The sequence below is a fragment of the Pleurodeles waltl genome, chromosome 3_1, assembly GCF_031143425.1.
Source record: "Pleurodeles waltl isolate 20211129_DDA chromosome 3_1, aPleWal1.hap1.20221129, whole genome shotgun sequence".
Taxonomy (NCBI): Eukaryota; Metazoa; Chordata; class Amphibia; order Caudata; family Salamandridae; genus Pleurodeles; species Pleurodeles waltl.
The window spans coordinates 1697544910-1697566917 of record NC_090440.1 but is presented as its reverse complement, the minus strand read 5'-3'; the positions used below and the strand labels follow the sequence as shown (position 1 = coordinate 1697566917).

Sequence of the window (22008 nt, the reverse complement as noted above, 5' to 3'; positions counted from 1 at the left end):
GCCCACCACATATCGCAAGTACTTCTGATACGACCAAGGGAACGGGATATTGAAGTATGCATCCTGCAGGTCATGTGACACCATACAGTCTCCAAAGCTCCAACACCAGTGGGCAATTTGAGTTAGAGTCAGCATTTTGAACTTTTTCTTTTTTAGGAAGAAGTTCATGCCCCTGTTGTTGTTCTGGATGTTGAGAGAAGGGTGCTGGCATGATGGGGGCCGGATCTGAAGGAAGGGAAGGGTGTAGCCCTTTTCTACAATTTTAAGGACTCACTGGTCTGAAGTAATAGCCTTCCAGGCCAGAAGAAAACAGGGCACTCAGCCATTCACAGGCTCCGTGTGGGGTTGGGGAAGTAAACTAGGCCTGTGTTCCTGGTACAGTCTGAAAAGGAAAAGGAGGACGGCTGTAAGGTAGATCCACAGCCTTTACATTTACACACACTTGGCATTGGCGAACAAGAGGATTCTGTGGCTGCTGGAGTGTCTGTGTGTACTGCCAGGATTGATAGGAATAGCCTCGTCTGAAAAAGCGAAAGAGGCAAAAGGACCAGAAGTCCTTGGTCGGGGTGGAAGCTGAAGGCCCAAAGACCTGGCTATAAATTTACATGCCGTGAACCTCTCCAGCTCTGAGTTAGCCTCGTCTCCAAACAAGCGAATGCCACTAGAAGGGAGATCCACAAGGTTAGCCTGGACATCCGATGTAACATATGATATCCTCAGCCAAGCGTGGCACCTTACTGTCATGAAGGCAGCCATGGCTTGGGCGACAGAGTCCACGGTGTCCAGCCGGATTTGATGATATGCCAGGAGGCATTGTGGCCATTGGCAATGATTTCCTGGAAATGGATTTTCATGTGGGCAGGAACATAAGGAAGAATTTGGATCATGTCCTACAAAGCATGGTTGTAAGAAGTGAGAAGGCAGTTGGCATTAGCAGAGCTCAAGGCCATGATCCCTGCATAAAAAGCCGCCTTGCCCCAGGCAGCCAACCATTTTAACTCCCTGTCAGAGGGGGATGTAGTGAAGGCACCTCCCAACTGGGTACTCGAACAGGATGCCTCAACGTCCAATCTCTTTGGTGAATGGTGTGTGGAAAGGATGGTGAGATTGACAGAAGCGGAGAGACAATGGCGGGAAAGAGGCCGATTGAACACTGGAGCACAGGATGTCTTTTCCCATGCCGCCACGACAAGATTCTAGAAATGCATCATTACAGGGAGTCTGAACAAACTGATGAGGGCAGGAGCACCTCAGGACGTTCGTCTTTGTTTCTGTTGTTGGCTATTGTAAATCTAACACCTCTGTGGCCTTTAACTTGACTGCATGCAGTGATGAACAAGTTACTTACTTTCGGTAATACCTTATCTGGTAGAGACAATATCTAGCCACAGATTCCTTATCTTTGAATTTCCCAGGTGTCGAACTGGATCGGGAGGATTTTTCGTGATCGGTACCCCTTCATGCCAGTACGTGGCCTTGATTGGCTCTGCGCGTCGTTCGCTCCAGAAGTGACGTGCGCGTCACTAATATAGGCGCCACCCTTGGTGCACCGACGTTAGTTACTTTTCACACCAGGAGAGCAGAGCCATGAAGTGCATTCGACACCAGTGTGTCCAAACTAGGGCCCTGAAAGGGATCATCCCTAGCCCTAGAAATCTGACTGCAGAGTGGGAAGGATGGGTGGATCGATAACGAATGGCAGCTAGATATTGTCTCTACCAGAGAAGGCATTAGCAAAGGTAAGTAACTTGTTCATCTGATAGAGACTAACCTTTGAACATATACCCAAGCAATACCATCCCCGGTCGTGATAAATTTAAACTGGGAAGTCCTGCATGACAAAACAGGCGAAATGCCCACCCCTGAGGATCTGACTGACCAAGCAGTAATGTTTGGTAAATGGGCTCAGGGATGCCCACGTTGCTACCTGGCAGGTGCCCAGCACTGTGACTCCATGTGCTAATGCAGTGGTCGCAGCTTTGTCTCTGGAAGAGTGAGCCCCCAAGCCCTCAGGGGGTTACTCCTTGGCCAATGCATAGCATAATTTGATGCAGCGAGCGACCCTTTGACAGATGGTTCATATCTGCACCGCCTGACTGTTCTTCACATCAACTTGCCCCACAAAGAGTTGGTCGTTCACCTGGAACTCTTTTATGCGGTCAAGGTAGAACCACAATGCTCTTTTTGCTTCCAGACAGTGGAGTTGCTCCTCTTCTTTAGAGGGATGTGGAGGTGCGTAATAAGTGGGTACAGTGACAGATAAACCCACATGAAATGGTGTTACCACTTTCAAGAGGAAAGAGGCCCTAGAGAAAAGCACCAATTTGTCTGAGAAAAAAGACAAGTAGGAAGGCTTGGACGACAAAGACTGAAGCTCACTCCCTCTCCAGGCAGAAGTTATTGCCATGAGAAATGCTGTTTTGAGAGTGAGCAGCCAGAGAGAATAATTGTGTAAGGCTCGAAAGGAGCACTCATTGCCACTGAGGCATAATAAAAGGAGAAGAGGAAACATATGTAAGAGACCTCTGAGGAACCTATTTACAATAGGGGCCTTAAACAGGATTGGTCAGGCAGCCGCAAGAAGGCAGACAGAGAAGAAAGGTAATCATTCGGAGTACTCAAAGAAGAGCCCTGCTGGGCAAGGGTAAGGATAAAAAGAATAACATCAGAGATAGAGGCAGAAAGTGGATTGATAGACTTCTCTGTACAATAAATTAAAAATTTTCTTCATCTGGAGGTGAATATCGTCTTAGTGGGAGGGATGCCTGGCTGCCAGAATAACATTACAGACTTCAGGCGAAAGGTAGAAGCTGTCAACTCTCGCCGCTCAATCTCTGAGCACGAAGGTGGAAAGTTGACAGGTTTGGGTGGAGGACCCTCCCCTGCTGCTGCACCAGAAGATCCTTCCGAATGGGCAGCCCGATCAATGGATCAATGCTCATGTGCAGAAGCTTGGGATACCAGACTCTACGTGCCCAGTCCAGAGCCACAGGGGTGAATTGAGCCTAGTCATTCCTGATCTTCTTGAGAACTCTAGGCAGGAGTGGTATGGGCGGAACGTCATACAAGAGACCTAAGCTCCACTCAAGACAAAAAATTTCTCTGATCCATAGCCACGTTGCAAAGTCTAGTATGCAAAACTGCTGACATTGCGCGTCCTTTGCAGCGGTGAATAGATCTAACCAAGGCTCTAGCAACTGCTGAAAGAGACCTTGTGCCACCTCAGGATGGAATCTCCACTTGTGATCCGCTAGGCATCGGAGGCTGAGTTTGTCCGCTCTGGCATTCAGAGAACCTGCCTGAAGTTGAACCACAAGGGATATGCCCTGCTGTTTCAGCCATGTTCAGAGACACAAGGCCTCTTGACAAAGGGTCCAAGACTCCACCTGTCCAGTTTGTTGCAGTACCACATGGCAGTGGTGTTGTCCGTGAACATCTGCACTACCCTTCTCTTGATGGAAGAGTAGAAAGGCTTTCAATATCAGTCAATGGCACAGATCTCCTGCAAGTTTAATAGGAGTTCAGATTTCCATGGAGACCAGAGTCCTCTGATCTCCACCTTTCCCAGATGGCCGCCCCATCCCAGGAGTGATGCATCTGTCACCACAGTCAGATCTGGCTGGAGAAGGGGGAGGAGTATGCCACTGACCCAATTGGTGTTTGTTTGCCACTACTACAAGTCTGTTGCAGTTCCCTCCGAGATCTGGACCATGTCTGAGAGATTCCCCTGATGGTGTGCACACTGGAACTTCAGGTCCCACTAAAGAGCCCACATATGCCAGCGGGCATGTGTCACAAGCAAAATGCAGGAGGCCATGAGACCCAGAAGCCTCAGTCAGTCTCACCGAAATCCAGGGCAAAGGCTCAAACATCAGCATCATAGCCTGAATATCCTGGACTCGCCATTCAGGGGAATAGGCCAGAAACTCACTGTGTCCAGAAAGGCTCCCACAAAAGGGAGCGTCTGAAAGAGAGTCAGGTCTGACTTTGGCATGTTTATAGTGAACCCCAGCGAATTCAGGAGGTCCGCTGTAGTAGGAAGGTGGGAGAAGAATGCCTGGGGCGAGCCCACCTTCAATAGCTAATCACTGAGGTAGGGGAAGACTTGAGCCCATGACCTCCGCAGATGTGGTGCAACCACCGACACCACTTTCATGAACACCCTCAGGGCACTGGTGAGGCCGAAAAGGAGCACAGTAAACAGAAAGTAATCAAAGTGTTCTTGACCCACTGTGAACAGCAGGTAACTCCTGTGGGCAGCCAGGATGGGGATATGAAAGTATTCGTCCTGCAGGTCCAACACTACCATCAAGAATCCATGGCAGACTTGAGCTAATGTGAGCATTTTGAACTTCTACTTTTTCAGGGAGAAGTTGAGAAGGTGCAGGTCTAAAATAAAACTAAGGCTTCCGTCCCGTGCTGGCACCCTCTTGATGGCCCCATGTGACGACAGAGCCAATACTCCCTAATGGAGTAAAGGGAGATGGTCCTTTGTCAGAAGGTCGCAAGTGGGTGGCATGGGTGGAGGGATGTCTAAAAAGGGGATGGAGTAGCCTTCTTGGAGTATCTGTACAACCATTCTGTCGAATGTTATCGACCGCCAATGGTGCAGGTGATGATGTATCATGCCTCAAAAGGGTGCCCAAGTTGAAGGCACACTAAGGGGGTTAGGAGGCTGCGGCTGCTGGTGAACTGGGTTGACCTCTGGCTACTGACCCAACGCAGTCTGTGGGAACTGCATCCTCAGTGACAAAAAGACTGGGAAGGCTGTTGGCCGTGGTGGCTAGATGAAAATGGAAGCAGCTATGAGCCCCTTCAATAGCTGTGAAAGGGGCGGAAGGCGAGCTGGGTTTGGCGAGGGCAGTGGATAGGCCTGAGCATGTGGTGTAGCTCTGTTACCTTTAAAGCGCCCCAGTGCTGAGCCCACCTTCTCACCAAAAAGGCGAGAGCCAACAAAGGGCATGTCCAAGAGTGAAGTTTGGACATCCCATAAAAAGCCAGTGGTTCTCAGCCAGACGTGGTGCCTGAGGGGTCACGGATGATGCCCAGCGAGTCAGTTGTATCCAGTCCACATCTGATGGTCAACTTTGCTGCAACTGTGCCACCTGTAATGGCTTGCAACAGTATGGCTCAGCCTCCTCTGAGCCTATGGGCAGCACTTGAGCAATCAAGTCCCAGATTGTATGGGTGTACCGGCCCGTGAGGCGCTTGGTGTTCACTGACAACAGTGCTAGGCTGGCTGAAGGGAAAATCCTCTTTCTTAGATTCCCTATCGGGTGGAGCTGTAGGGAACGAACCAGGGTTGATTTGTGCAGTGAAGACTTGGACCACCAAGCTCTCTAGGGTGGGGTGGTGGGTGATGAAACTGGGTTTCTCAGGAGCGATGTAATGGTGGTGGGCAACTGTCCTGTGCACAGGAGCCCCTGTGTAGGGTTTGGGCCAGGTCGCAAAGAGGACATTGGTAAGGGCTTCATTAAATGGGAATGAGGGTTGGGAGGGGGCAACTCCTGACTGAAGCACTTCTTTCAAAATGTTTGTCTTGACTGCCACTGAGGGTAACTGGAGGGCCAAGACCTCAGCAACCCTTAACTCCACCATAGTGAAGGAAGCACCCTCCTCTGTAGCCATGGAAGAGGGTAAGACCAAGCAAGCTACCGGTGAGGCATCTAACCACTGGCATCCATCCACCAGTTCCTCATACCAGTTATCCTCTGTGCCATCTAGGGGATGTTGGTGTCTGTAAGGGCCCTCAGGTCCCTTCTATTTGTCTCATTCTCTAGGCCTGTTGAAAGAAAAGAAAAGAGGGGAAATTGTCCCAGTCAGAACTGGAGCCAGAGTTGGATGATGCCTATCCGGCGCCATGTCAGAGTCAGGAATGATGAAGGAGATAGTGGTGTTGTGGGGCATCAGCGGTGCTGGGTGCATAGGTACTGACTCGGGTGAGTCCAATGGGGGCTCATCCCAAACCCATGGAGCCTAAAGAGTTGTGTTGCCCGTATATGAGATGCACAGACTCACACATCTCTTTTGGTTGGACAGGGGTTGCTCCATTCTGGGAAAGTCAGGGAGGTGCAGAGCGGACGCTGTTGCATGCTTCACAGAGGAGCGAGGCCTAGATTGCTGGTGCTCCTGTGCCTCGTTCTAGAACTGGACAGGCATGGTGAAGTCAAAGAACTCTTCAACTTCTTGGACTTTTTCTTGTGGTGGAACTTACCCAAAGACTTTGACTGAGGCTACAGCTGTCTGGTGTTGCACTGCAAGCATTTCCGAGACCTTCTGCACAACCAGGATCTTGGAGGGTGCGGGGAGGTTCACAGTCTGGCAGCATGGAGCTTAAAGGTGCATGGCGCAGCAGTCATTGTGGGTCTTGCAGCCATAGTCCCTCTCCAAGTACCATAGACAGATCAGGCGTGGGTCTGTCACAGACATCTGCATGTGACAGGCACTACATGGCTTAAAAAACATAGGTTCTTAGGGGACATCCTTGTCACACCAGGAGAATACATTCTCGAAAAAATGTTAACAAAAAGTTGAGAAAAAAACAGAAAAAGTGACTGCTGTAGGCTTTCACGGATCAGCACTAACTGGTACAGAAAGAAAAGAGCTGAGGTCTGCGTGCTGGGGTGGCTTCAATATAGGCACCGCCCATGTACCCTCTGGCATGGATGTCGCCGACGCAGAGCCGGATGACACTACCTACCAGCGCAAGGGTACTGAATGAAAATATCTGGAACCAGTCTGACACCTGGGGAGTATTCCAAGGTAAGAAATCTGCAGATAGAAGTCTCTATCAAATGGGGCGTTGCATGACAGCATGTGCAAGCAGAATAATACATTAAAATAATTACTATCTACATAGTTCCAACCATGAAAGAATGTTGTGTGCCAATTAAACAATAGGTACAATTATTGTTACTTGACACAATAAGATTCATTTTATCGATGTAGAAAGTCTGAAGGTCAAGATCGGCCCACTTGGATCTGAAATTGATTTGTACCGTTAGCTATCACAAGGCAATAAAAATCTATAACAATCATCCTCTTCTATTAAACAACCATCAGTAATGTGGCCAGTCACTTCCCTCTAGTCTTAACAGACTCCTCAGTCTTACAATATAATTTATCCAGGAACTCAAAGCAGCAATATCATCCCTCTCTCTGCACTAGTCTCTTTCCTTAACACTACTGCCTTGACATTACCAATGTTTTACACTATGTCCATCACATTTAATTGGTACCTCATTTCCCAGCAAAGCAGAAACACATGCTTCAGAGGCGTCACAGATTGCCGTGAGATCATGGCCCCCTTCCAGTACTAGAACAATACGTCCACCAGCTAGTGCCATCAGATGCTTCGTCAGGTACGCAAAACCTGCAACAGGAAGATATAATCAGAACACAAAAGGAAGTGTGTGCTATTAAAGGATCAAATTAACATTCTGTGAGCATTTTTCAAGCAAGCTGCGATACTGCAGTCATGACATTAATATGAAATGTTTTTATTACTCATATTTACTTGATCAATCAACCTAGAGTAGTCCTCAGCACGGGGAGGGGAGGAGAATACGAAAGGGAAGTAGCCACATAACAGAGAAGACTGAATGAATGAACTTGGCATCTGTAAAGCGCAACAACCACATTGAGAGGAATCTTAGTGCTTATACTGAAACAAAAGGAAGAAACCTGTCCCTCCAGAAAATAAACGCTTAAGATTGAGCGAACAACCATGTTTTCAGAAGCTTTATTTAAAGTAGCAAAGCTGTCAGCTTGCTTTAGAGAGAATGGAAGATTGTTCCATACCTTTGCTCCAAGAACAGCTATACATCCCCCCTCCCCCCAGTTTGTAACTTCAATTTCAGGATGGCTAGATTAGCGCAGGCAGACCTCTAAGTTCTTGGTGACCCATTTGGGACCAATTTGATAATGGGCCCTGTACACAATAGTTAAAACTTTTTAAAGAATCGGTTTACCAGCTGGCAACCAATGGAGCTCCCATAAACCATTTGAGATGAAGCTTTGATGAGAGAGTTGAAGTACCAGTCTCGCTGCAGCATTTTGTAAGAGACCAGCCTCTCAAGTAAGAGACAACCCAAAGAGGAATGGACCTTCAGGTCTGGGTTTAAACCCAATTAATTACCCACTTTCCCCTGTAAAATAACCGGACGGTCCAATAGTTGATGCGCTGAAGCCCTTGGTGGGTTCTACTACCTTAAGACACTAGGCCATAGGGGAGCATTGGGAAATAAACATGAAAGTGAATGACAGTGAAAGAAAGACAGCTTGACAGCAGGTTTCTCCTCAAATACTAGAAATGGATTACCAGTTATCAAAGAAGCAAGACTTGGAGAGTAAAAATTGGAGAGACCTAATTCAACTTTATGCCCTGCCAGCAGGGAGCGAGAAAGGGGATAAGCACAAATATTTGTGGAACTTCTAACCCAAAATATTGTCTATACACTTTGTTAAACAATGAACTTGTCAATAGGCTCAGTCAAACAAAAACAGGCACCACTAAAACCAAACCCAGAGGGATTATCATCATTTTTTTTAAATAATATATGGTTTAATCAGTTGTTCTTAGACAAGCAGACCACCTTCTAATCCTTTAGCATGAAAAGGGTCTATCCTCCTTGTTTCACATCTATGTTAATAAGCTCTTGACCTTAGCAGGGGGCAAATACTGAAAAATTCCAACATGAACCAGCATGTCCCATGTAGACTGTCTTTACTTTTGACAACTTCCAGATAAACCATATGCCAGGAAATATTTACCAAATACATCACCTGGAACATGTGAACTGTCAACTGTCCTAGTTAGAGACAGCAAATCATGGCAAAACTCAAAATAACTGCCTTGATATTATCAGTTGAAGGGCTTCATGTTTGGGACAAAAGAAATAAAAAATCAGTAAAGCTACTCAAATAAGCAGATGCCACTACCCCTCGGGCGCTTGCAGACAATAACAACACAGGTGGTGTTATCTTGGTCCTAGTAGTCCTAGCATCAAAATTGTTGCCTACCAAAGCACACAAGGACTGGCGATGAAATGTGAAACAATACCTACACATACCTACTGAATTGCAGATCAAATTCAGGAAGGACAAATACGAGCTTGTTGTCAAAACATCACAAGACAGCCCTCATTATGGAGGCCGATTATAATGCTCATGTGCACTGAATCAAGGATTGGAAAACCAAATGTTGCCACACCCTATCCGAAAACAAAAACAACTTCATTAGAATTATCAGCTAAGGGTCACTTGATGTTTAACACCTCGCTATCGCATAAAACAAGAAGTCACAGTATACTTTCACCCACATTAGCCTCACTCCAGGAATGTTCACACATCAAGATCTGCTAAATACTTGGATTGCATCTGACATTGCTCTAACCACTCTACTATCAGCAGTACAAGACACAGAAAAAACAACCTAATATCTTTGACATGGCATTTGAATTCATCTCTGCTCAGCAATATGTACTTCACATCACACTTTTTTTTATATTTTAACGATGAATTCATTAATGACAATGACTCTTCTAATCTTTCCACAGAAACAATCTGAAAAGTCAAACGATCAGCTTGTGGAGATAAATCATTAATTATTTGGTTGCAACAAAAAAGTGTTCAAAGGTCACACTAACAGGATAAAAGGTTTAAAAAAATAAATACACCAAGATCAACTCATATGACATCTTGATTGATCTCCTACAGAATATACACTTCTTAACATTAAGGCAATAAGATCAGAAAGAAATTAACTGTACAAGCATACTCATGTATTCATGGCAAAGTATCTTAAAGCAAGAAAGATAAACATCTTATCTCCAGAAAGATAACCATGGCATGGACTTAAAAAACGCATCTACTAATATCAGATTTGGAAATTAAGGCCAATATTAGGACTCTAAAGAGAAGTAAAGTGCCATGATGTGAGAGTATCCTGCCGGAATTCTGTTGCTATTCTTACTTATCCATCTGCAGTTGCATGGCTAAACGTTTTATCAAAGCGCTGCTCATCTTGTCTGACAAAGATCCTCTTGTAAGGAGGACCTTACACCCCAATTCTCTCACAAGCACAAAGTGTAAAATAATTACTAAGACCCTTATCTCTAAAAACGTTGATAATACACAGCCTTTCCAGATTTATCAAGGCTGGACTTGTTTCAGTCAATAGCAGGTTCATTATCAACTTTTGTGTTTAGGCTGAGGAGTTGATTGACTACACAAGGACTCTTAACCTAAGTGCCAAAAGAGCAAAAGATTCAAATTACTCTTTATAATACATGCTCTTGAATGGCGCATTGATGCACCTATTTAAAAATTCTTAACTTCAAACTGTACTTCCGAAGCATCTACTGCTGTCAACGATTTATCTTTCTTCCATTTTAGCCTCAAAAGATGCGCTGGTCGGAGTTGCATCCCTTTCCTGTCTTGTTTTCAATCTTGTCCATTAACCACTTCTTAATAAGATTACAATAAACCCGAGAGCCAAGTGACTGAAAATGCAAACCTAAAATTCAAAACACTGCTGCTGCATAGGATATTCTTTTAACCTACAGCACTGTTGCTCCATAGTAGTGAAGTAATCAGAGTGTATGTACTGCCGTTATATCACCTGCCTACAGTACAGACATCTTCAATGCTCCTTTCATGAGCTAACATGAATAGCCTTTAAAAGAAATCCTTTCCACTTTATGTTACCCCTGAATCTGATAAACTGCTAAACCCAGTATTCTCAGTTAAACAAACACTGTGGTGCAATATTTTTTGCAACCTCAAGACACATACAGTTGTCATCTTACAAACCTAACACGGCACCAAATCCTACAATCCTGATCTATATTTCCTGGGGATTCTCTCTCCTGATACATTCACAAGCTAAAAATACCAGCATACCAACACTTTTAAGCCCAATTCTTCAGATGTATCTCGGTTGGAAAAATGGGGCGGGGTTTAAGGTGCGCTAAATTAGCTTTGACTACTCACCGACTTTTTCATTGTTTTAATTTCCCTAAGAGGTTTAGCTGAATCACGTCAAAATGAAATTGCCATCAAAAGGTGCTTCACTTCAAAACAAGCTCTTTATTAGCCCATACATATGTGCTTACTGGACTGCAGTTCAAAGGTACACTACCAATATCTCAGTATGTGCAAATTCTGCACTCTCAAACAGCTATTGCTCTGCAGTAAAACATTCAATTATTTAATTACTATAAATCCTGTGCTTTAAAAGGTAGCAGCATAATGGAAAGAGTAACCGTTCCTCCTCCACCCCAGGACCGATCTTTACGGATGGAATATGGCATCTAATACGCAGCCTCAAGACCACCTTCCTACAAGACACCTCCGTAGAGACAAATGAAACTAATGTTTGGAAAGGTGCATGTGGGCACCTTTAAAAAAAAATCTGAAAGCTTCCTTGCCTCCTTCAAACTTTTTTTCCCATGGTTCCAATATTTTCCCACTATTTTCACCCTTTTACATAGAACCTCTTGTGTTCCTTCTTCAAAACTTCAAAATATATTGCTTTGCTCATAATACTTAACTTTGCAAGAAAATATCTTACTGAGTACCATTTTATTTAATATCCAGACTCTAAAAGACAAAGACATAGTTGACACCGTAAAAAAGAAGTTCTGGCTCCTCCAAGCTACCCCACTCATGTACAACACTGACTCTGAAGTGGTAGACTGCAATCTTGTTCTAGAAAAAGACTGGCTTCACCATAGACAAAAACTCAGGTCTTTAACCACTACACCAGTGAAAGAAGAGCTGGGACTCCTACTCTGAATAAAAGTCCTCATATCCAGGAAATCAATTCCTGGTATTATTGATATAAAATATTGCAACTCCCTGCTTAATGGACTCCATTAAATCTACTAAGGCCTACTGAAGGTTGCTCCCAACAATGATACCAGGCTGGCCACCTGTGCAAGAAAATATGGCTATAACATTTCCCTTTTGGTCATCCTTAAATGGCTAAAATGGCAAACTGCAGAAGATAGAAGCTTTTTCGAAGCATGTGTTACCTACAAAGCACTCCGTGATGGAAATCAGAATTATGTCACATACAGCATGACCATCTTTGTTTAGACACTCTTTTTGGAAACACCAGCCTTAAGAAAAACTCTTTAAGCAATCTTTCTTAGGAAGTGCACCCGAGGTTTGGTACTCCATTTTTCCAGCCACTAGGGCAACAGCAAATAACCATGTATCAAGCATTCACAATGCACCAGAATTTCCATGTCTGTCTTCTTTCTAAAACAAATTAACAATGGGTGATAGCGACAGAGAGGATGCATAAAATTGCTACGGTGCACACTTAAGATGTTTTAGTGGGAGCATTGAAGGGGAGTGCTCTCAGAACTGTGAAAATGTATGACAACGGTACCTTAGGGTCAGTGTCTGGGTTTAAACAATGTTGTGAAGTGGGATAGGGGTAGTGGGTGAAACTTTACTGAAGGGAGTGGCAAATATGTAATAGGATGGTCAGGCAATGGCTTCTTTACTTATCATTAATTTTTCTTTTTTTGCTGCAGTAATGAAGAGTTGAATGTTACGTTTACATTCTATTCAAATATAACATTGACAGTTACATGCACACAACAGAAACTAATCATTTTCTCTGTGGATTCCTCAGTTACCTATCTCTACTGCCAGCTCTTTCCAATTATCCTGGAGAATATGATTTAGGGGGTGCAGAGGTAGCCTCTGACCCTGTATTTGAGTGTGTATGTGCCAAAGGTAAGTCAAGTGTAGTGTCCATGGATGGTACTTTTGACTCCATCAGTGAGTGCATGCATCTGAAGAATTTCGAGCCCCAAAGTGGGAGTGCAAGTTACAATGTACAAGTATTTATCTCAAAGTACGGGTATATGTCATTAACATCAAATGGGAGTGTATTTGATTTTAAGTCTGAGTGTGTGCTACCTTGCTAGGGGTAGCACCTGCCACCATGCGGGTGTCCACCTCAGTGAAAGCAAACAGAGTCTATGTCTTCATCTTATCACAGGCTGCCATTCAGCACAGGATGAAGACTGCAACGAGCGCAAGGAACTGCTGATCAGTCTGGCCAATATATTAGCTCTGGCATGGACGTTCCTGAGGATTTTCCTGTTGTAGGAAAGTGCCACTGTTGGCATGGTTACCCCCCACATTTTACCTAGTGTTGATGCCAACTTTTAAAGTGTGCTGGGATCCTGCTAACTAGGGCCCAGTTCCAGTGTTCATTCTCAAAATCTGTACGTTTGTTTGCACAATTGGCACACAGTTAAGTCCCTTGTAAAAGGTTTCCATGGTACCAAGGGCCCTTCAGCCAGGGAAGGTCCGCAAGTGCTGCAGCATGTATAATGTCACCCTAGGGAACCCCTCACCCAGCACATATAGTGAAGGGTGGTGGGACACCTAAGGACAAAAACAAAGAGTCTTCAGAAGGGACCTAAAAATCAGCTCAGGAGGTTTGGGCCCAAGCCTCTTCACAGTCCACAAATGGGTACAAGGGTAAAAGCTTTGATCTCAAGAAAGCTTTGTGTCACAACTGTAAACAGCATGGACACCAAACTGGAGACATGGCCTGTCCCAAGAAAAATCCCACAAGCACTACTACAGTTAGTACTGGAATAGCCAGTCTCCAGGTGGGCTCCACAGTGTGCCCAGAGCAAATCAGGGTTCACAGCGAAGCTACTCTACTCTCTGAGGGTGGGGTGGATGTAGCCACACTGGCTGCCTGGACACATAACATTCAAAAATACAGGCAGCAACTCTTAATCAATGGGACAAAGGTAAAAGCCCTGGGGTATACAGGTGCCAGTGTCACAATGGTGACAGAGAAACTGGTTTCCCCACAACAGTATTTGGCTGGACAAACATATCCAGTTACCAAATCTGACAATGTGACTAAAGTCCATCCCATGGCTATTGTGACTTTAGAATGGGGAGGGGTTACTGGTCTGAAACAGGTAGTGGTCTCTTCCGCAATTCCAGTGTAATGCTTGCCAGGGAATGATCTGGAGTCCTCAGCTCTAAACCCAAATGATCTGGAGTCCTCAGCTCTAAACCCATGCAGCCATGCTGGGAATCCCTGAACTGGTGTGTGTGTGAAAACCAGAGCACAAAGCAGAGCGCAGAGTGAAAAAGAAGTGTTGGAGCCTGGAATGATGGCACAACCTTCCAAGAGAAAGAGTAAGAGGACAGGGGGTCCAGCCGCTGAACAGCACAAGAAACAGGACCTCTCTTCCCAGGAAGATGTCTTATCTCCTGAGGGAACTGAGTCCATTGCGCTGGAGCCTTATCAAGTAGAGTTCTTTGGCCCAGGGGGACCCTCAAGGAACAGCTGCGCCGGGGACAAAAGAGCTGTCCCACTCTTGAAGGCCTGAGGGTCCCACAGGGTCTAATGGGAAGATGAACTCCTTTACACTGAGGCCAGAGACCCCAAACCTGGTTCCACTAGGAGAGTGGTAGCGCCTCAGGAGTTTAGAGAGCTTATCCTCACTTTGGCCCATGATATCCCTTAGTTGGGCATGTGGGACAAACCAAGACCTTGAGCAGACTTGTAAACCACTTTTATTGGCCCAATGTGTCCCAGAAAGTGAAGGAGTTTTGTAGCTCCTGTGTCACCTGTCAAGCCAGGTGACAACCCAAAGGCCCCCCTCATTCCGCTTCCTGTGGTGGGAGTACACTTTGAAAGGTGTGGACATAGTGGGTCCACTTGAGCCACCCACAGCCTCAGGGAACCAGTACATACTGGTAGTAGTGGATCATGCTACCAGATACCCTGAAGCAATTCCCCTTCGGTCTAGTACTGCTCCTCCAGTTGGCAAGGCCCTGATTGGTATTTTTTACCGGAGTGGGCTTTCCTAAGGAGGTGGTTTCGGACAGAGGTACAAACTTCATGTCAGCTTACCTGAAACACATGTGGAATGACTTACAAATTCACCACACCATACCATCCACAAACCAATGAATTTGTTGAGAGTTTCAACAAGAAATTGAAGGGCATGATCATGGGGCTCCCTGAAAAACTCAAAAGGAGATGGGATGTCCTCCTGCCATGCCTGCGTTTCGCCTACAGAGAGATGCCACAGAAGGGAGTAGGGTTTTCCCCCTTTGAGCTTCTGTTTGGCCACCTTGTAAGAGGACCACTAGCACTTGTTAAAGAAGGCTGGGAGAGACCTCTCCATGAGCCTAAACAAGATGTGGTGGACTATGTGCTTGGCCTCTGCTCTAGGATGGCTGAATACATGGAAAAGGCATTCAAAAACGTTGAGGCAAGCCAACAACTCCAGAAGTTGTGGTATGACCAAAAGGCTGCACTGGTAGAATTCCAGCCAGAGCAGAAAGTCTGGGTTCTAGAGCCTGTGGCTCTAGGTAACTTCAGGACAGATGGAGTGGCCCTTACCCAATCCTATAAAAGAAGAGTCAGGTCACCTACTTAGTGGACCTGGGCACTAGCAGGACACACAAGAGGGTGATCCATGTTAACTGGCTGAAACTCTATAATGATAGGGCAGACAGAACCATGCTGATGGTTACTGATGAGGATCAGGAAGCAGAGAGTGAACTTCTCCCTGACCTCCTCTCAACTGACCCCAAGGATGGGTCAGTAGATGGAGTTGTCTATTCAGACACCCTCTCTGCCCAACAGCAAGCTGACTGCAGGCAGGACCTACAGCAGTATGCAGAGCTCTTCTCCTTGACCCCTGGCCAGACACACCTGTGTACCTATGATGTCAAAAACAAAAGTTACAGACAGTCTGACCAAGTCAAAGAGAGCATTAAAGTGGAAGTCCACAAGTTGTTGGAGTTAGAGGTAATAGAGCACTCTGACAGTCACTGGGCTAGGCTAGCCCAGTGGTCTTAGTTCCCAAACCTCATACCAAAGATGGCAAGAGAGAAATGAGGTTCTGTATGGACTACAGAGGGCTCAACTCTGTTACTAAGACAGATGCACACCCCATAGGGAGAACAGATGAATTTATTGACAAATTAGGTGCAGCCACATTTTTAAGAACCTCTGACTTAACTGCAGGGTACTGACAAATTAGGATGGCACCCGGGCCAAAGAAAAGACAGCATACTTTACACCTGATGGGCATGATCAGTTTACTGTTATGCCCTTTGGCTTAAACAATGCCCCTGCCACCTTCCGAAGGTTGGCAAATCAAGTCCTTGCTGGCTTGGGGTCCTTTAGTGCAGCATATCTAGATAATATTGCTGTCTTTAGCTCCAGCTAGCAGAATCAACTGGTCCACCTAGGGAAGGTTTTGCAGGCATTGCAATCAGCAGGCCTCTCTATTAAAGCATCAAAGTGCCAAATAGGGCAGAGCACAGTTGTATACTTGGGCCACCTGGTAGGTGGAGGCCAAGTGCAACCCTTACAACCCAAGTTCCAGACAATTCTTTACTGGGAAGCTCCAAAACCCCAGACCCAAGTCAGGGCATTCCTTGGCTTGACTGGTTATTACAGGAGTTTTGTGAAGGGTAATGGATCCATTGGCACACCCTTCACAGAAGAAGCTGCCAAAGAAAGTAAACTGGACTCTTGACTGTCAAAAGGCCTTTGGCACCCTGAAAGAAGCAATGTGCTCAGCACCAATTCTTAAAGCTCCAGATTATTCGAGGCAGTTCATTACGCAGACTGATGCCTCTGAACATGGGATAGTAGCAGTCCTGTCCCAAACCAATGATGATGGCCTTGACCAGGCTGTTGCTTTCATTAGCAGGAGGTTACTCCCCATGGAGCAGCGTTGGAGTGCCTTTGAGAGGGAGGCCTTTGCTGTGGTATAGTCCCTGAAAAAGCTGAGACCATACTTGTTTGGTACTCGATTTATTGTTCAAACTGACCACAGACCTCTCAGATGGCTTATGCAAATCAAAGGTGAGAACCCTGAACTTTTGAGGTGGTCCATATCCCTACAGGGAATGGACATTTTAGTGGAACACAGACCTGGGACTGCCCATGCCAAAGCAGATGCCCTTTCCAGGTTCTTCCACTTAGATAATTAAGACTCTCTTGGGAAAGGTTAGTCTCATCCTCTTTCGTTTGGGGGTGGGGGTTGTGTAGAAAAGTGCCACTGTTGGCATGGTCCCCCCCCCCCCCCATACTTTTTACCTAGTGTTGATGCCAACTTTAATTGAAAGCGTGCTGGGATCCAGCTAACCAGGCCCCACCACCAGCGTCCTTTCCCAAATTCCCAAAATCTGTACCTCTTTTTCCACAATTGGCACAACCCTGGCACACAGTTAAGTCCCATGGTACCAAGGGTCCTGTGGCCGGGGAAGGTCCCGAAGGGCTGCAGCATGTATTATGCTACCATAGGAAACCCCTCACCCAGCACATATACAATGCCTTTGCAGCTTGTGTGTGCTGGTGGGGAGAAAAAGGCAAAGATGACAAACCACTGCCTCTGGCATGGGTAAGACCACCCCCTAGCAGGCCTTACAGCCCTAACTTAGGGTGCAGTATACCACAGGTGGGGGCCTAGCTGCATGAGCAATATGCCCCTACAGTGTCTCAGTCCATTCTTAGACATTGTAAGTGCAGTGTAGCCATACTGAGTATATGGTTTGGAAGTCTGTCATTACGAACTTCACAGCTCCATAATGGCTTCACTGTATACTGGGAAGTCAAACTTCCACTTTGGCATCAGAAGCTGAGGATTTATTAAAAAATGCACACAGAGGGCATCTCAGAGATGTCCCCGGTATGTTAGCCAAACTGCTAGTGTAGGACTGTCCGGTCTGTGCCAGCCTGACACTTTCAGACAAGTTTCTGACCACATGGGGTGAGAGCCTTTGTGCACTCTGTTGTGAGAAACAAAGCCTGTCCTGGGTGGAGGTGCTTCACACCTCCTCCCTACAGGAACTGTAACACATGGCGGTAAGCCTCAAAGGCTCAAGCCTCAGATTACAGTGGCCCCGGGCATCCCAGCTAGTGGAGCTGCACACCCGCTCCCTCATTCCCCCTCCCCCCGGACAAAGCCCCACTTTTGGCAGCAAGTCCAGCAGGCAAATTAGGGAAAACAGGAAGGAGTGACCAACCCAGCCAGGACTACCCCTAAGGTGTCCAGAGGTGAGGTGACCCCCCCCCCCCCCTCCCTCCCTGCATAATCCTCCATTTGGTTTGGGGGACAGGGACCAATAGGATTAGGTTTGTGCCCCCTCCCCAAAGGGAGTGGACACAAGGAGGTTGTAGCCACCCTCAGGGACAGTAGCCATTGGCTACTGCCCTCTGACACCTAAAATACCGCTAAATCTAGGATTTAAGGGCCTCCCTGAACCCAGCTTACCAGATTCCTGGCAACCAAACAAGAAGAAGAAGGACTGCTAAGCTGAAACCCCAGCAGAAAAGAAGGAAGACGACAACTGATTTGGCTCCAGCCCTACCGGCCTGTCTCCTGCTTCAAAGAACCTGCAAAAGAACAATGATGCATCCAGTGGGACCAGCGACCTCTGCCAAGCTCCAGAGGACTGTCCTGCCCCTAAAAGGACCAAGAACTCCAGTGGACAGCGGCCCTGTCCAACAAGAAACCAACAACTAAGGACTTTAACCTCACTGCGAATGCGTGAGTCCTAACCACTCTGCACCCGACGCCCATGGCCTGTGGCCAGGTGGCCCAACCAGCTAGAGAGGATCCCCAGGTGATTCTGAGCAAGTGCCTACCCGGGGCTGACCTCTCCACGACGATGCCTGCAGAGGGAATCCTGAGGACCCCACTGACCGCGAAAGCTCCGGACGAAGATATCCGACACCTGAAGACCCACTGTATCCGCAGCCCCTAGGCCTTGGAGAAACCAACACCTAGTGCAGCAACGTTCAGCAGGCAGCCCTCCTCCCTGTCCAGCCCGTGGTTTGCTTGAGACGACCCCTTGGACCTTGCATGCAGCCGCTGAGTGATCCCCGGGGGGCCCTCGTAAAGAATCATCGAAGACCTGACACCTTGTTTGCACCCTGCACCCACCCGCCCCAGCGCCGCTGAGGGTGTATGTTTGGCGCCTACTTGTGCCTCCCCCCTGGTGCTTCTCTAAACGCCCCAGGTCTGCCCTCCAAAGGCGCGGGTACTTACCTGCCTGCAGATCTGAAACAGAGTGCCCCCAGTCTCCATAGGAGCCCACGTTCATTTTGCCTACACTTTGACCTCTTCACCTGGCCGGCCCTGTGTTGGAGGTGGGTGTTTGGGGGTAAACTTGAACCTCAACCTGTGGACTTTCTAACCCCCGGAGACTGGAACTGTAAATATTGTACTTTCCTGTAAAAAACGGTATAACTTATCGATTTCAAACAAAGTATTGTTGATACATATGTGAAATATTAATCTATTGAAGTACTTACCTGCAACTTGAAATTTGTGATTCTAAAAATAAATTATGAAAAGATATGTTTGCTATACAAAATCCATTGGTCTGGAGTTAAATCATTTGAGTTTGTGCTTCTTCTATTGTTTGTGTGTGTACAACAAATGCTTTGCACTACCCTATGATCAGTCTAACTGCTCGACCACACTACCACAAAAGAGAGCATTAGTATTATCTACCTTAGCCTCTGTAAAGCCTCTAGGGAACCCCTGGACTCTGCACACACTATCTCATATTGATATGGTATATACAGAACTAGCTTCTCACACCTGCGCCTTAGCTTTATTCACCTTCAAGCTTTTAAGAGCCCACAACATCCATTTTTTGAACAACCATTGTTCTAAGCATGTAACATATCATTGTCATTGAGATGCGTAGCACATACATACAACACTTGCATTTCCAATGTATCACATTCTCAACAATAGGGGTTAACTCCAAGCGTTTGACTGCACACTGGTAGAGTCATTGTCTGTACGGGCTAGCAGACAGGAACACAGAGGGGCCCAAATGTCTTTCGGGCTGGACGTGAAAGGCAATAATGAAGCATAGAGTTCGCTTGTGGTATCACAACAGACACTTCTTGACTTTTATGGACAGTTTTCAGTCGCATGGTCTCCATGTAGTTGTGCATTTAAATTATTTCAAGCAAGGCCTCTCACGATGCTTGTGTTTTAGCCTTTTATTGATGCCTATAATCATTTCAGTCCTTGTGTATTTTGCTAGTGATTATAACATCTTACTCTGTTTCAGCAGTTGTTTTACAGAGACCAGAACAGAAATATGTCGCTAATCTGCAGGAAAAACATGTTGGGCTATTTACGTTTGTCCTTGTGCAAAATCTAATATTAGAAAGCCATTTTAACGGGAGGTGGATGGTTGAAGAGATTCATATCCCCTCTGTCCATTTTTCACAAATACAGAGATCAGAAAAGGTAACTGAAGTTTTTGGCAGAGAAGAACAAGTTACTTACCTTCAGTAAAGCTCTTTCTGGTGGATATTCTATATAACTATGGATTTCTCACCTTTTGAATATCCCCTAAGCGCAAGTTGCAGAGTTTTCAACAGCAATTGATCCTGCACACCTGTAAGTTGTGCCGCAAACTTCACAATGCACTTGCACTGTCCCGGGAGTGACAGTGTTGAGCCACACACAGGAGTCACTCCTGCATGCTGAGGGCAGTTTTGGAGCACACCAAAAATCCTGCAGAACAAAGCAGGCAAAATGGCCCTCTCTCAGCCTTCCTCTTCTTAGCATTGCCCCCTAGCCCCTGCAACTCATGCTCACTTCTCTTGCCTATGTTCTGCAGATCCTCTCATTCAACTGTACTCTTTCCTTCATTTGTCTGTCCCTTAACACCTATACGCTGAGGCAAAAAAGCCTGGACTGGATTAGGCTCTGACTTTAATGAAGAAGTAAATGGGGCCCTGTTTCCGCTGTCTCATCAGAGAGCTCTTCACAATGCTCCATCGAGCTGCACTGCCTCTTGATTGGTCTCTGGTGGCAGGCCATGCGCAATATCAAGTAGTCCCACATGCTCTGGGTCACAAGGGCTTGAAAGGCCCTATACTGCAACATCTATCAGTTAGAATAGCCGGTATAGAAGAACAGCTACACCATGTAAGTGGACATGAAATGCTTTCTACTTCAATGAAGGAAGAGACATTTGACAGTAGCAGGACATGCTGTACACATTGCTACATGAGTGAAAGGAAAGATTTCTCAGTTTGCATAGCAACAGGTTCTTCAGTATGCCTAGGGATGTGCTAAATGTCCACTCTTCACCTCCTCCACAATAGTTTTCACCTCAGTTCGCTGCTGTGTTGCAACCACAAGTCAATCCTGAAAAAGAGCTTAAAAACATGCTGTTTCCCCCAGAATTTCCTTCAATAAATGAACATCCTTGAGTCTTCTTTGTCTCTAAAGTATATAATTCCATACATCTAATACTTTGATTCTTGTCTTCAGGCTTCGTTCTGTGTTGTACATATAGCTTCAAGAGGTATTATCCAATAAATCAGCAGAAGAGCATCCTCTAGGGAGTTTCATTTATGACATCATGCAAACTAGATACACTGATGATTTCTATGTATTACATACAGAATGATCTGAGAAGCCTCCATTTATTGACAAATTACTAATTGACTATTTGAGGAAATTCCTACCTTTGAGGAGCAATCTGCTCAGGGAGCTTGCCTGAAAAACACGTTACTTACCTTAGGAACGCTCTTTCTGGTTTTTACTCTATCTAACCACAAATTCCTCACCTTGTGAATAATCCTAGGCGTTATACTGGATCTGGAGATTTGTCTCAGCATTACTGCTGGGTATCCACAGGTGGTGTCATGCAGATCTGCATTGAATCTGTCCTGCTCCAGAAATGAAACCAGAGCCACAAATGAGCGTTACCACTACACACCAATATCAACTCCTTTTTGCACCACAGAAGGTATATCTGGACCTAGCTCATTTTTCTTCAGAGGTTTTCGAGCATTCACAGGAAAAGTCATCTCTTAAAACCACATGACTTATAGGGACTGTTGCACACAAATGTCTGTAACGGATTCCCACAAGGTGTGTTTCTGGCATCTAGGTTAAGGCCATAACTAAGTTGTGCAGGGAGTGTGCCCTGATGAATCCGAAGGCG

At 46.0% G+C, this 22008-nt stretch overlaps 1 protein-coding gene across 11 annotated transcripts in view; it reads right to left on the bottom strand.

Annotated features, from left to right (window-relative positions):
• The window catches only part of HDAC4 (histone deacetylase 4), a 1159747-nt gene that overhangs the window by 75712 nt on the left and 1062027 nt on the right, over positions 1 to 22008 (bottom strand). For all 11 annotated transcript variants that reach the window (XM_069225509.1, XM_069225507.1, XM_069225510.1 and 8 more), the window contains one exon: positions 7239 to 7372. In XM_069225509.1, the coding sequence (XP_069081610.1) occupies positions 7239 to 7372 (134 nt within the window). The remainder of the gene's footprint in view (positions 1 to 7238; positions 7373 to 22008) is intronic.